We start from the raw sequence: 15,877 nt of genomic DNA, 5'->3' as shown, positions 1-15,877 counted from the left end.
TTTGTTTGCTTTGAGGTTAAGCTCACATCTTTTTATTTTTTAAGATATGAAAAAAATATAAAAGGATGTTTGGTTACTTATCCCTAAACTCAAAGCAAATAAAGCTTTTAAGTTTAGGAACCCCTCTGAAATGGTTTATGATTTAGTAATCAAACATCTTTTTATTTATTTTTTATATTTAATCAATTTTACTCTTTAAAAATTTAAGATAAATAAATAAGACTAACAAATCGAGTTCGGAGCTTAGTATCAAACCAAATAAGGTATATCAACTTGAAGCGGAGCTTTCCTCGAAGCACAACTAAACTGACTCTATAGTGAAGACAACCTATCGACGAGAAGTGGCTAGGGTCTTATAACTTGTGTACTTTATAGTGAAGTTGTAAACATAGTCAATCTACTAAAACTGTAGCATGGTTTCGATATGAGCTAATTCATGCTGGTCGGTTTGGATACTCATTAGATGCACGTCGATGTATCAATTGCATGCATCCGATAGCTCTAATCACGTTAGAAAAAAATATACAAAGATTATAAAATTTAAGTAAGCATGATTGAAACAGTCAAATGCACACATATAATATATTCAAGTAAATCTAGTAGCTTACCAAAACTAACTTACAAACGAAATCATAATTCCCTTGCTGTGTTAGTATATGCTAGAATAATGATATCCACATTAGGGGTAAAATAGTATTTAAATCAAATAAATAATTATAAATATGCAAAATACGACAATGTACACATTTTTCTTAGGATAAAAAGAAGTAATGCTCTGAGTAGAATATCCTACGGGAATTATTTTTTCTTGCGAAGACGATTTAAGCTGTGACTTAGAGGAAGATTAACCAACTTATCTAAGTTTAACCCATTTATTCGGGGAGACTCTTGAATTATCAAAGAAAAGCACAGCGTAAATGAGAAATAATGGCAAAATGCAGGGTCTTATTTATAAATCTCGCTGTTATGATTTTATCTTAATCTAACCGGCTAAACTCTTACCGGGAAATAACGAGCGGCCACCACTCTCCACTACCGCAGAAGAGGCTCCGCTCCCCCAATCTATATTAAATGGCTTCTCTCTCCTCTCCGCTTCGCCGCTTCTCCTCTTGCCCATCCACCGCTCCTCCTCCTCTGCCTTCCCACTTCCTCTCCTCCTCTCCATGCTTCCTTCCCCCGAGGCAGAAACCCGCGACCTTGTCCTCCTCTTCCTCACGGGCGGTGACCGCACCGGCGAGAGTCGCGGCTCACCCGGAGGCCTTGATTTACTACGTAGGAGGGAGGCAGCTCGACACCCAGACGCTCATCGTCGCTGGCTCGGTCCTCGCCGCCGTCGGGCTCTCCCTCTTCCTTGGTCTCAAGGTCATCGTCCTCTCTTCTTCCTCGATTTGGAATGGGGTTTGAGATATTGTTATGGATTGTCTTTTTTTTTTCTTTGAAAAAAATGTATTTCTTTTTTGGATGCAGGGGGATCCTGTGCCGTGCGAGAGATGCGCTGGAAATGGTAAGGATTTCTTCACTAATTAATAATTGTGCATTTAAATGGGAATTTGTTGGGTTATTTAATGTTTACAAATGTTAATGGAATTGCGGCCTTAAAAGGATAAGTTAAAAAAAGAGAGAATTAATGTAGACATTTTGAATATTTTTGCTTATCCTTCCATGATCTACTAACTGAGAAAAAGAGTCAGATAAAAAAAATAATAAACTCAGATTTATTAAATTTTAGAATAGTGTTATGGTCCTTCGCAGTATAGATGCCCTAACAGGAGTGGAAGTGTAATACATGGGTAGATTGCTGGGTGCTAGAGAGAGAAAAAAGTGCAATATATGGGATGACAGTGGTTGTTGATTAACAATATAGTTAGTTATGAACTTGCCACATAAGATATCTACTCATCGGTATGCGTAATAGATCTGGACCAATCTGAACGTAAGAAAATTAAGATATTTTATATGGTGGTAGCTTCGTGAGTTAGGGTTTCAATAGTTCTGGTTTCACGAGAATTCGATGTCGGGATGAAAATATATTAATAAAATAGTAGAGTAATGTCAAATAGAGCAGGGTAGAACGGTAAATAACTGACGTTGCGGCAGTCGTCAAAGGGTGGCAGACGGCCAAAGGTGGTAGTAGACGGCCGTAAGATGGCTGCTGATGGAGAAAAATAGTTAGGATTTAGAATATCGGAATGCTTCTACGGCTATAATTAATTCCGAGAAAGATAAAAGCGATCTAACGGTTATGATAAAAGAGAAAAACTAAAATAAAGATTTGACTAAACTTAGATTCATTCAATAATCGATTCCCCCCCTATCAACACATGTCCACTCCTCTTTATAGGAATAAAAATTTTAATGGATCGGATCCACATGTGATTTATCTGATTTATTTGAAATTCAAAATAATAAGATAAAGCAAATAACTAACTCAAGTTGACTTGACTCGACTCGACTCAACCGACTCGACTAACTTAACATACGTGGTCGTATCGTAACACGATAGTATTCAAAAGGGCAAAAAAAATAAAATAACAGGAAGTATCTATCAACTTTGTTGTCCTGTTTCTTAATGTGTCCTAGATTGCCATTCCTTTGGTCAGCCACCATGATATTTTTGAAATATAAGTTATCTCTGTTTGAATTTATTCTATCATTTGGAAAATATGGCAAGTGTGAAGCCTTCCTTTCTCTGAGGAAGTAATCTTGAGTGCTTCTGTCTCTCGTCGCCTAGTTCTTCAAGTTTTTGAGTTTGATTGTATCAAAACTTTCCAACAACAAAAGGGAAGAATTGGAATAGGTAATTTGCAGCCTTCAGTAATCTCAAATCACATTAGTTTGGACTCTAGAAGACTCCGCAGTCTGTGATTAGCCATAGTAAATGTCAAGTTACCTTATTTTGTTACCTTGAATATCAAAAGGAGAGTATTAGAAAGTCATTAGTCATTACGGAAGCCATCTAAACTTGGATATGGCCCATCTTGCTTCAAACCTCGTTAGACCTTACAAAGAATTGCCAAGTCCAGAAGAGGTCTGGTGATCCCCCTGCATGAGTACTTACCTACCATCTATTATTGTTGTTTTTCAACAAGTACTGTTTGCTTATGTTGGAAAAACCTGTACTGTATCGACATAAAACATGAGCTTAATGATGTTTTATTTCCTCTGTAGGTGGAACAAAATGTGTCTTCTGTAATGATGGTAAAATGAAGCAAGAAACTGGATTAGTAGAATGTCGTGTGTGCAAAGGAGCAGGTATTCTTTGTCACTCAGTGCTGTTTGTGTGGTTGATTATGGGTGGTGACCAGTTTTGCTCATTTGTCCCTGATCATCAATCTCTCGGTAGCATTATTAGGTACCTGGGTTTTGCTGATGTTTGTGCTAATGAATCTTAAAAAGGAGTTGCAACAACATCCATCTGGCAATTACAGATCCATCTGAAAGTGTCTATTCAATTGATATTGCATCCCTAAGGAGTTCCCATCATTTCATAGATTAAATTGAAATTGGATGCTAAAAGTTAGCTTAATCAGGCACATATCTAGTGTCACCTCCAATACAAAGGATTTTGTTTAAGAGTAGAATTTGATATACAAAACCTTTACTGGCATCTAGTTTTGGAGAATATCTTACAATCACTTCAACATGTAAACCATCGAGATTTGCTTTCGCATGTAGTTTAGACCACGAGATTTTCATAAGCCTGACCTTTCCATATCCAGTATCAACCCATGAATCGTTACATGCTTGTCTTGCTTGGCAAACAGAATTTCTTCAAAATGTACTATCTAGCTCAATGTTAGTTTGGATATATATATATATATATATATATATAATTGTCCAAGTGCTCCTGACTACTTGACTTCATGTAGGGCTGATACTCTGCAAGAAGTGTGGGGGTTCTGGATATTCCAGGCGCTTGTGAGATAGCTGGGTTCATTTCAGGATATACATGTATCAAAGAAAATGGTTAGCTGCAAACTAAGTTGCAACTGGTCCTTCTTGTTCACCTGGTCATAGTCGTAGCATGATCAGATTACGGCTCATGTAAAGAATTCATCAAGTCATAGCATGATCGAAGCAGATCAAAATGGAAGAGAAGAAAAGATGAGTTTTTTTTTGGTTTCTTGTTCACCTGGTCCATCATGTTGGGCATGAATTACTCTTAAGCCAATTCTTGCTGTTCTGGGGAGTACCATTCCAGCTTGAATCTCCACATTATCTTTCCTGCTACGTTCTATTTTTTTCTTCTTTTCTTTGGAATTAAGTGGATGTGTTTCATTTAACAATAAAAATAGATACTGCAGATATACTCACTATTCAGTTGGCTGGGGAGTATTTGATTGTGCACATGAATGCCTGCTTTACTTATAAGTTAAATGTTGAGATAGAAGCGCAGGTGATATTTTTTTTTTCAGGGATAATTATACTTAACCCTCGCCAATTTGCACATAGGACTTATCTGTTTTTATGTTCTTTTCGCTAGTCATCCATTTTACACACAACGTCAAGAAAGAAAGAATGATCTTTAGTTTAACTGTAATTACCGTATAATGAATATACTCCGACTAGGGGAACTTTTCCGGTCGCCGTCGGTCAGTTTCTCCTCCTTGATCTCAGAGCTGCTACTGGTCGGGTCGTCATCAGCAAGTAAGTTTCTCCTCCTCTATCTCAGAGCTGCTACTGGTTCTCCTATCCTCCTCCGCCCAGGTGGAACTGGGAAGCAAAAAGTTGCAAGATAATGTATTCTTAGGTCCTATTTCCTTCTCGTTATACTCTTTGGCATCAAGCCTATAGATCTGAAGTGTTCTTTTAGCACCGTTAGTAAAGATATTCTCAAGATCATTGGCAGATTCTATTCGCATGACATTCATCTGGATGCAAACAACAAAGCCTACGTGACTCTACTATCCAGAAAGGAAGATGCTAGGCCTCATCAAGGATTTCAGGCCAATTAGCTTGATTAATTGCATCCAAATAAATTTATTTTCAAAGTGTTGGCTAAGTGTCTGAGGATAATTATTGATGATGACTTCTAACAAAAACGATAGTCTTATAATAAAAATTAGATTCAACGAGGCTGTCAATTGATTGGAATTTTCTTTAGAAAATTATGGGGTCATCACTCATCAGAGATTCCCTATTAGATGGATTGATTGGATTACATACAAATCAATAGTTTTCCTTCTAGTTATTTCTCCATTTCTAGATGCCTTTCTAAGACTTTAGACAAGTGGTCCTATTTCTCTACTACTTTTTATCTTTGCCTATGACTAATCTTGCTCAATCCAATAATACCATCAAAGGTTTCTTCCGAAATTGCCACTTTATACTATCAAGAATAGATTACACCACGTATATTTTGAGGGGGGTATATATGGAAGTATAAATTTTAGGGGACATATAAGTAAATAAAAGATTTGTGAAGAGTATACACGTAAAAGACCTTTATAATATATATTATGTAAAAAGAAAAACCTAAATTAAAAGGTTCTCTTATGTATTTAATGCCTTGTCACTTTGACACTTTTTTGAAGTTTCTGTTTATTAGTTATAGGAGTACGAGGAGACCAAAAGTAAGCATTAATGAATAGTATATAGAAATGGACCTCTAATAGATAAAGGAGTGCTCTAGCATAGAGCTATGCTAGGGTTTGGCTTCTTCGCCCTCCCTTTTTCGTCGAGGAGAAGGCCTTTGGCATTGCCTCAGATGGCTTCTTTCCTCCTTTTTCTCCTTTTAGTGGGCTTTGCCCCCTCACCAAGAGTGTCTCTCCTCTCCCCTTTGCTTGCCTAACGAAGTGCTAGGTGGAGAGGAGAGCAATTCTCTCCTTTTAGTTAGTTGTTGACTTTTTTTTTTTTCTCTTTTTCTCTCTTCTCTGATCTCATTTTCCCTCCCTCTTTATTCCCTTTTTGCCCTCGTCCCCACTAGCCTCATATCTCCTCTCTCATTCGTGCTGCCATTGTCTATCTTACCCTAGCTTTCTCCTTGCCCAAATGCGTCGTTGCTACTGGAGCCAACTACTGTGGATCTCATCCCGATTTGACCCTCGACTTTCTATGTTGCTACAATCTAAGCCAAGCATTTGTGGATCTTGTTGGCCCCATTTTCCTCCAACCGGCAATAGCCATCAATCCCGGTCTCATCCCGTCTGCACTTTGCTTCATTTGCTGTCGCGCCTCACATCTCTTTCAGTTCCACCAATAGTTAGGATCTGCTATGGTTTTGCCTTATTTGGGTTTTCATATTCTTTTTTTTAGAATGAATGCCCTCTGTGGATGTATTAGGATGTATTAGGCAAATCGCTTGCCTTCTCCCCCTCTCCGTTTGTTTTATTTTTCTTCTTTGTTTGTTTTAGGTTATGTTTCTATATTCTCAAGTATTCTCAAATGGGATCTTCATATGTTTGGTTCAATTCACTAGACTCCGTCACCGGCAAACTTGGATTCCTGCTCTATTTTGCTCTTTGGTTACTCGCTCATCGTATCCTCACATAATGCTACTGGTTGGCCGAGCAAAAGATTTACTTCCAGAGCGTCTATACTATCTCCTATGTATTATTATGCTCAAGTGTTTGCTTCTGGAGTGTCAACTCTATCTCCTTTGTATATCATTATTTAGATACCTGCTTCAACTATTCACGAGCTTATTTCTAGTGCTCTCGGACTTTCTTAAAAATAATAATAATAATAAAGGAGAGAGAACAAGAACTAATTAAAGCGGAAGGGATCAAAGTGTATACTAGACTCCATCCAATATGGGCCCAGGGACACGTGGCATCATGTGATTGTGCCAAGATTTCTTTTTTCCTATTTTCCCCCGGAGAAATAGAATATTTATCCTATACTGCAAAGCTGCACCTGATCTGAATATATGTGTATGTTAATTCCAGTTTGCACCTTCTATTTTTATTTTTATTTTTATTGTAATACATAGATCATTTGAATCATTGCTTATTTCCAGCATATTGACCATTAAATATGAAATTTTTCTAAAAAATACCTCTTCTGTTTATATGTTAGAATTTTTGTTCAAAAAATAATATGTGAATATCACATCGATTAATGTTAGGCTATCTAGAAAATACTTCACTCTTATTTTTATTTTAAAAAAAGAGAGAGAAGAATTATAGTAAATTAGTTATTTAATTTTTTTTTGTTAATAAAGGAAATGACAAATGTTTTAGTTTAGGGACATATACAAAAAAGAATGAGAAGGTCCAGATGGAAATATTCAATATTTTAGGGGTCTTAGTGTAATTATATGTTAATTTTATTTTAATTATTGTTGTTTTTTTTACACGTGTACGTACCCCTCTCAAGTTAATATTTGCACCAATATCCCCAAAAGGATTTGGTTTTTTACTTTAAAATTCTTACTTTTTGCATGATACACCTAAAGTAACCAACCTCTCATTAAATTAAATATAAAAGGGCAAAAATATTCTTATTTTTATTTACATGCTAAATATTACTAAAGTTTTTTAACTTATGGATGATGTCCATGACTTTTGAAAAGTATACGTGCAAATAAGAAGCTGTGGAGGGTGATACATGCAAAAAAGAAATATTCAGGGTGTGAGATGAGAAAAGTCTCAAAACATATTGATGCAATAGTACTTATAAAAGAGCAACTTCCTACATCCTGGGATGCAGAGAATCGGCTGCCATTCTGTAATCCCGCGTCTCATCACAGCGTCCGCTTCCTCTCTCTCATTTATACGATCCAAATCTCGTTAGAGAGAGAGAGACTCCACCTTCCTTCTTCTCTTCACCTTCCTCACAATCCAATTTGATCAAATCTACGATCTCACTCGAAACCCTAGAGCCGGCGATCCCTCGTCCTCCTCCGTCCAAATGCGTCCGCCCTAGCGGCGGAGCCCCAGATCCCGATCCTAGGTCTCGCGATCCCCCTTCCAGACCCCATGGGCAACACCTGCGTCGGCCCCAGCACCGGAAGCCATGGATTCTTCCAGTCCGTCTCCGCCGCCGTCCTCTGGCGCCACCGCTCGCCGGACGGCACCGACGCCCTCCCTTCTCCGGAACTTTCCACCTCCGCCGCCGCCTCCGACGAACCCGCTCCTGACAAGCCGCCGGAGCATGTCACCATTCCCGCCGCCGACCACCAGAATGCATCGTCTCTGCCGCCGGTTGGGGCCCCAGCGAAGGCTCCGGCGCCGGTGCCGGAGGCGGATGCTCGGGAAATCTCTCCTCCGCAGCCCAAGAAGCCGACACAAGTGAAGCGAATCTCGAGCGCCGGCCTCCTCGCCGGCTCTGTTCTCCAGCGGAAGACCGGGAAGCTTAAAGACCTTTACAGCCTCGGCCGCAAGCTTGGCCAGGGCCAGTTCGGCACGACCTACCTCTGCGTGGAGAAGGCGACTGGAAAGGAGTTCGCTTGCAAGTCGATCGCGAAGCGGAAGCTGGTTACGGAGGAAGACGTGGAGGACGTGCGCCGGGAGATCCAGATCATGCACCACCTCGCCGGGCATCCCAATGTGATCTCCATTGTCGGGGCCTACGAGGACGCCGTGGCCGTACATCTCGTGATGGAGTTGTGCGCTGGTGGGGAGCTCTTCGATCGAATTATACAGAGGGGTCATTACTCGGAGAAGGCCGCCGCAGAGCTCGCTAGAGTGACCGTTGGCGTCGTGGAGGCGTGCCATTCTTTGGGTGTCATGCACCGTGATCTGAAGCCGGAGAACTTTCTATTTGTCAATCAGAAGGAGGAGTCACCGCTCAAGACCATTGATTTTGGTCTCTCAATATTCTTCAAACCAGGTATGGATCAGAATGATTAATGTGGAAATAGTCCTGCCTTTCTTGGAATCTTTAAAAGATGTTTCTTTTGGCTTGAGAGCTTCAAATCAGCAGTTTGTTGGTAAAAATTATCCAGATTGTCGGATTCGTTACCTTAAAAAATATTCAATATTATGTGAACATTGATTGGTCTCAACTCTCAAGAATGTAGATTATATATTAATAACCTGAAGGATATGTATTGGTTGATGAGCAGAAGTTTGCACTATCACAGTCGATTTGGAGTTTTCACTAATTGCAATGGTGGTAGGAAGAGTTTTGATTTACTAATAGGAAAAGAGCAGGATTGATCCAACTCACTGTTAGTATTTAGAGAAGAGCCAGGCACTTATAGTAGTTGAAAGTGGGACAGTATGAAAGAATATGAATTTCCTTACTTTGATTTTAAATTAGGTACTTGAGGCTTGTTGAAAAACACAATTAGTTGACTTAAGTACATGAAAGAACTTACTTCATGTACTTGCTCCATTGTGTCTTTTCATTTAATTGACAGATAACTTGACAATGTTCTCTAAACAATACTGTTAAAGGTGCTTTTGCTGTGTACCTGTCTATACCTGAGAAACTCTCCTCTTTAGGTGATACATTTACTGATGTTGTTGGAAGCCCATACTATGTCGCACCTGAAGTTCTTCTGAAACATTATGGTCCTGAGGCAGATGTTTGGAGTGCTGGAGTGATTATTTACATCTTATTAAGTGGAGTCCCTCCATTTTGGGATGGTGAGTTTATTGATTTTCATTGCTTTCATTAGATTGTCTTTTAATTGATTAATTTGGATTAATCGCTATGTCCGCTTTTGCAGAATCAGAGCAAGGAATATTTGAGCAAGTATTAAAAGGTGATCTTGACTTTTCATCAGATCCATGGCCAAGCATCTCAGAGAGCGCAAAAGATTTGGTCAGGAGAATGCTTGTGAAAGATCCCAAAAGGCGAATGACTGCCCATGAAGTTCTGTGTGAGTTGCATTTTTCTAAAGAATTCTAGACTATTAGTTATTTATTGTTAAATATCTGCTCAACTCATCAGCATCTTTGTAGCTAGAACCACAAGGTGAAAATTAAGAAATAACTCACCTAAGATTTTCTTATCGTAGCCACTATATGTTTGTCGGAAAAGGTTGAAGTCTTTCAAATCTTTCTTGTTTTCTTTGTCAATATTTGCAACTTTGTATGCTGTACAGCATTTATAGACAAGCACATGCCATTCATCTATTGGAATTTTTAGATAGTCTCTGCTGAAAGAGTGGCTGCAGCTTTTATTATGCAGAAACTGCTAGTGATTAGATTTTCTTCTGCACTCTTGCAGGTCATCCATGGGCACGGATTGATGGTACAGCTCCTGACAAACCTCTTGATTCTGCTGTTCTAACTCGCTTGAAGCAGTTTTCTGCAATGAACAAACTCAAGAAGATGGCCCTTAGGGTTAGTATTTATTTTGCTTAAACAATTTTTCTATTTTGAGATTAACTGGCCTATTTTGAGATTATTTTTTTCATATTAATGAGTCATATTTTTATAGGTTATCATTTCCACAAGAAAAGATTCACTGTTTAGGATTTTCATACTCTCAGCAAGTTAGTTCGTCTGAATAAGCTTGACTTCTTATTGAGAAAAAAATGACATTTGTAGGTCATTGCTGAAAGCTTATCAGAAGAAGAAATTGCAGGCTTGAAAGAAATGTTCAAGATGATTGACGCAGATAACAGCGGTCAAATCACACTTGAGGAACTCAGAGTTGGTCTGAAGAAAGTTGGTGCAAATCTGAAGGAAGCTGAAATTTTAGCTTTAATGGAAGCAGTATGTGCTCTAAAAGAGTATTTTGTTACGTTAGTTTTGGGACTGCATGTCTTTTTAACCAAAGTTTGTTGAACATACTATTGAGCCTTTTTTGGACTACATGAACAAGAATATGCTGTTGTAGATATCCTATTTGGCCAAACTTCCAATAAGTTTCCAGAGTCAAGTATATTTCCAACAGAGGAAATTGTACCTTCTGAGTTAGATATCACCTTTATATGCATTAGAAAATGATTAGATATATATGAGTGTGTAGTGCTTTGATCTTTACTTTCTCATTTATCACCCTGTTAGTTTTGATAACTCTTTCTTTCACCATTCCAGTTTAGTTGGCAGTGTACATTTTTCCCTTATATATTTCACAATAGGAGTAGTTTGGTTCTATGAGCATAACACTATTGCTCTTTATTTTTCTTGTATTGATCTACTTGAATTCTTGTTTAATGAAAACTTCAGGCAGATATTGACAACAGTGGGACCATTGATTATGGGGAGTTCATAGCTGCAACTTTGCATTTAAACAAAGTTGAGAGGGAGGATAATCTCTTTGCAGCTTTCTCATATTTTGACAAGGATGGCAGTGGTTACATTACTCAAGATGAGCTCCAAAAGGCTTGTGAAGAATTCGGAATAGAAGATGCTCGTCTCGAAGAGATTATCCGAGAAATAGATCAGGATAATGTAAGTGTTCATGACAAGCTAAAGATCTACATTGATAAGATGAAGTTTCCCATAATTTTTTATTATTCATTTTTTTCAGGATGGAAGAATAGACTACAATGAATTTGTTGCAATGATGCACAAAGGAAATGCTGTTTTGGGCAAGAAGGGTCATCAAAGTAATTATAGCTTTGGCCTTAGGGAGGCACTGAAGCTTGGGTAAAGGTGATTAGGTAACTCTCTCTCCTCCTACCTGTGTCAATTCTTCTAGTGCTTTGTCAAAATACTACTAGATAGACGGTTTCAGAAGTCTAAAATATTCGACCATTACACCATGACATTCAGAACTTTGGGTATGTGTCTATGAGTTTCTTTTGAAGATATTCTATTTCTATATGCATTTCTGGATGCTGTCTAGCAGACATGCTGCATCTCTATTTAATTATGTATTGTTGCATATAAAGTAATAAAGAACATGAAGGGACATATATGTTTGTATTATATGTCCAATAGTTTCTTTTGAAGATGTTCTATTTCTATATGCCTTTCTGGATGCTGTCTAGCAGAATTGCTGCATCTCAGAGACTATATAGTGTTTTCTTTAAACCTATTCAATTTTTTATTGTTGCTTGTAAAGTAATAAAGAATATGGAGGGACATTTATGTTTGTATTACGTTTGTCTCCAGGATTAACTTTGCCATTCTGGGAAAACATAGTGTAGTAATTTCAGGAAAAGTTTCTGATATCATAAAGAACAGGCAAAATGTATGTAGAAATTACAGAGGCAAAGTCAAAATATTCACCATCTAGTCATTTGAATGGCTTATTGTCTTAAAGGAACTACTGTCAACAAAGAAACATCTTGTTACTCTATTAGCTGTATGTATAATGTGTCCACAGAGGAAATTGATCAGACGTGAGATCATGGAGATGATAGATCTGATTACGCCTGGGCAAACTTCCTGGTATCTTCCAACTGCCTATCCTAAGTCTGGATAAAGGAGGAGAGTTATGTTAGGTAGCTTGACAACCAACATAGTTTGTCAAAAAGACAATGAATCTTCATTACTGATTTACTGAGGCGGTTATGTGTTCAACTGGCATATATCTGTTGCTTTAAGTCCATCTATGACATTTAAATTGTTCCTTTTAGCTTAAATATCATCCTCACTCTTCTTTCTGATATCATTGGCTGTTCTGTAGGCTGATTTCTGTGTTATACGGTCATTACATAAGTGTTCTTAATTATGTATGTACTTCTCTTGTTTATCTAGGTGCGAGGGATCAGTCATGGAAAGCAAGTGGTTTTCACTAAGGACAGATATATGCACCAGAAGAACTACTCTGAAGTGTTCTCCATCCAGTAAATTAATGCCTAACAGATATCAGATGTCTAGTAGGGGTTGGATGATCAGATGCTATCATCACTTTTTTTTTATATTGGTCAGGGCTGCTAGGAATGTTAGAAATATCCTTGAGATGAAACAACTTAGAAGTTGATACATAGCAAGTGCTACCTAAATCCTCTCCATCTTGGCGGCAAACAGGCCAGGGCCCATTCATCCACCATGTTGTACATGTGTCAATAGGTAAAGAGTAGATGGTCATGTTATTTTATGCTCCTGCTATTCATCCTGTATACATTAACATGAGCTGCAGTATTTTTTGAAGTAAGATATTCCTGTTTGGTATTTCTTTTCCTTCAATCAGATCCATCTCCAGTATTGCCTTTTGTAATATAAGCTGCAATGCTTAGAAAAGAAAAGGAAAATTACTTGTTTTTTTTGGGGGGGTATGGGAACTGGCTGCAATGATCTGAGTACACTGAACTCTTCCAGCCAAAACTGCTGTTGCTTTGGCGAATGTATTAGACTTCCCAGTGTTTTCAGCTTGCGAAGTTACATTCTTTTGGTCTATCTACCAGTTTTGCTAAATGTATTATATGGTGATACCGTGATAGCACATATTATAAAGATTTAGCATTGGATGGACGAGAGAAGTCACTGTGCGTACATAATATGCTACTAGTTCCCCCATCATATTTTCAATTACTGATTCAATGCAGGTTTCTCTTACCATCTCCATGCGTTCTGTTTTGATGCTTTCCTCTAAGATCATTGTCGAAGTATCTTTTCTGAACTCAAATCATCTTTGGATGAATGTGAATTCTCATGCCATCCCCATGCATTCTATTTTGATGCTTGAAACGTTACAAGGTAAGTGGTTGCTGGAGTTCAACATAAGCAGGGGTCGAATTATTTTCAACAAAATCATCAATGATCTTTTTCTAAGCTTAAATCAGCTTTGTTCGGTAAGTATCAGGACAATTGTTCAAGATATGTCTCTTTTTACTATTTCGGATGATTATAATTATTTCTTATCTGATGAGCTGCTGATAGCATAAAATTTCCTTGTTTATTTTCAGTAATTGGTTGTAAAAAAGATTAAATCCACTATACTCTCTATCTGCGTCATCTTTCGGAGGATTTCGTGACTTTTTTATTAACATGTTATTAGAGTTACTTCTCTTAAAAGTTTTTTTTTCAGTTTAGATGTATTTTGTTTTAATTAATTTTTTGCCTACATGGAAATTGATGAGGATCTTGCATAATTAGAGATTTTTTTTTAATTATTCATGAGTCTGAAATGATAGATATGGATCAAATAAAAAGTTAATTTTTTTTAGATACAAAGACACTTAAGTTTCACCGAATTTAACTATATAGTTCAGACTTCAAAGCTATATACATTATCAAACAATTTTTTTGAAGTATTTATATCTTATCTAATGTTGGGAAAGTGTTCGAGAGTACTTTGTAGAGAATGATTGGTTCCGATTTATAGGGACAGTCACCTCTTTCTGATTTTTAGGGAACAATCACTTGTCCAGTATCTTTCATACAAAATGACACGTACTAAGAAAAAGTAAATAAATACAAAATGATAATAGTTAGAGAAAAAAAATAAAATAAATACTTACAGTTAAAATAATATATTAATACATTAAAATTAATACATACTAAAATATTTTTTAATCTAAATCTAACTCAAACACGAGAGGGGAAGAGAAAATAAGATTATTTTTTATCTATCTAATTAATTAGTCAATTTTTTTAACAAAATTTCTAATGGAGGGTATTTAGCTTCTACTTTATTTTTCAAGAGGATGAAAGTGATAATACAGAATTAAAATGTAATTAATAAGAAAAAAAAAATTCAAGGCCTGTCACATCCAATCCGACGCATCATCCGCGGTGTCCAGCTCAACGGGCCCCACTTCCCTCCACCAATCCCTGTTCAGTGTTTCTCTCGTCCTTGCAAAGTGACCCCACTCCCTTCCAGAAGCCCTTCCCTTGTCGATTTGTCCTTCTTCTAGCCATACTATTTCCAAATCACCCTTGTTTCTACGTACCAAACCCCCTCATTTTCATATGGACTCCATTATTTTATTTTTTATTTTTTATTTTTTATGACACATTAATTTTCTTAAATAAAAAAACTCCCAAATACCCAATTTTGTTAGTATTCTTCCGTTAAAATAAAATATGTGATCATATAGTAACCTTTCTACCCTTATTCTAAGGAAAGAAAGATAGAAAAATAGAGGATAAAATAGTTATTTGATATATATTTTTTTCTTTTAGAAATTGAATATTTATCCCAAAAAAAAAACTATGTATAAGAAAATGAATAATAATTCAGAAGTTTCAAGAGTGTAATTATTTTAAGAGAAAAAGAAAGCATATAATTAACTTCCAACGTTCCAATTTATGTGGGCATATAATTATATAAACCCTCTTTTTTTAGGTCTCTCTCTTTTAGCGGTTCTCCTCCTCTGCCCTCTCGTTTTCCAAACCGAGGTGGTTCGAGTTCCCCGGCGACAAACTCGCCACGTCATCCTCCCCTCTCATCCAACTCCCCTCCCCATTCAATCTATCGTAGATTCTTGGAACCTCAGAAGAAACACCAATCGCCGCCGCCGTCCGATTCCCCCGCGATGAGATCGACCGGCCTCTGATCGATCGTAACCGGCGGGCGATCATGTGGCGCACGAAGTCCCCGCCGCCTCCGAGGCGGCGGCTTGCTGAGATCGCCGGCGGCACCGCGGCGGATTGCGCCGCCGTGTGCTGCTGCTGCCCGTGCGCGGTGGTCGACCTGGTGGTCCTCGCGGTGGTGAGGCTACCGGCCGGGATATGCCGCCGCGCGATGAGGGCGAGGCGGAAGAAGAGGAAGACGGCTGACGCCGCCAAATTCGGCGGCGACGAGGCGGAGGTGGACGAGGGCGTCGGGCTCCACGAGGCGGTGACTAGGGTTTCCGGCGAGGCGCGGCTGACGAGGGCGGAGTTGTACGAGATGGAGAAGGAGATGCGGGCGAAGTTCCACGGCGCCGGCTTCTGGCGGAGCTCGTCGCAGAGGGAGTAACTGCAATGACGATTTTGCCCTTCGTCGTCATTCGGATGAATATTGAGAAGAAATAGTCAAAATAGGTGCGTTCTTCAATCCTCGTTCTTTGCCATGAGGATTTTAATGATATAAATTTTTTTTGTCTTATTAGTTTTATTGATGACGACTGCTGCAGTAGTTTGAAGATAAATATTTGACCAAG

The 15,877-nt window shown here is 38.2% G+C and overlaps 2 protein-coding genes across 2 annotated transcripts; both read left to right on the top strand.

The window, feature by feature from the left end:
• Positions 1-1,001: 1,001 nt before the first annotated feature.
• LOC140796556 (uncharacterized) lies at positions 1,002-4,316 on the top strand. Its single transcript, XM_073149601.1, has 4 exons — positions 1,002-1,362; positions 1,468-1,504; positions 3,169-3,252; positions 3,870-4,316. The coding sequence occupies exons 1-4, from the start codon at positions 1,072-1,074 to the stop codon at positions 3,920-3,922; spliced, it is 465 nt and encodes a 154-aa protein (XP_073005702.1). The 5' UTR covers positions 1,002-1,071; the 3' UTR covers positions 3,923-4,316.
• A 3,332-nt stretch (positions 4,317-7,648) lies between these two features.
• LOC140796697 (calcium-dependent protein kinase 17-like) lies at positions 7,649-12,962 on the top strand. The gene is made up of 8 exons (XM_073149779.1): positions 7,649-8,772; positions 9,390-9,533; positions 9,617-9,769; positions 10,120-10,235; positions 10,443-10,610; positions 11,067-11,291; positions 11,371-11,503; positions 12,546-12,962. The coding sequence occupies exons 1-7, from the start codon at positions 7,920-7,922 to the stop codon at positions 11,491-11,493; spliced, it is 1,782 nt and encodes a 593-aa protein (XP_073005880.1). The 5' UTR covers positions 7,649-7,919; the 3' UTR covers positions 11,494-11,503; positions 12,546-12,962.
• Positions 12,963-15,877: the final 2,915 nt, after the last annotated feature.

This window comes from Typha latifolia, chromosome 10 (assembly GCF_019914945.1).
Source record: "Typha latifolia isolate L0001 chromosome 10, TyphaL0001v2, whole genome shotgun sequence".
NCBI lineage: Eukaryota > Viridiplantae > Streptophyta > Magnoliopsida > Poales > Typhaceae > Typha > Typha latifolia.
Note: the sequence above shows the minus strand (reverse complement) of the source record. Positions and strands in the feature narration are given on the sequence as shown.

Coding starts and splice junctions, on each gene's coding strand:
- LOC140796697 (XM_073149779.1), top strand. CDS start 7,920: ATGGGCAACACCTGCGTCGGCCCCAGCACCGGAAGCCATGGATTCTTC. Junction 9,534..9,616: donor AGTCCCTCCATTTTGGGATG/GTGAGTTTATTG, acceptor CCGCTTTTGCAG/AATCAGAGCAAGGAATATTT. Junction 10,236..10,442: donor TCAAGAAGATGGCCCTTAGG/GTTAGTATTTAT, acceptor TGACATTTGTAG/GTCATTGCTGAAAGCTTATC.
- LOC140796556 (XM_073149601.1), top strand. CDS start 1,072: ATGGCTTCTCTCTCCTCTCCGCTTCGCCGCTTCTCCTCTTGCCCATCC. Junction 1,363..1,467: donor CCCTCTTCCTTGGTCTCAAG/GTCATCGTCCTC, acceptor TTTTGGATGCAG/GGGGATCCTGTGCCGTGCGA. Junction 1,505..3,168: donor CGAGAGATGCGCTGGAAATG/GTAAGGATTTCT, acceptor TTTCCTCTGTAG/GTGGAACAAAATGTGTCTTC.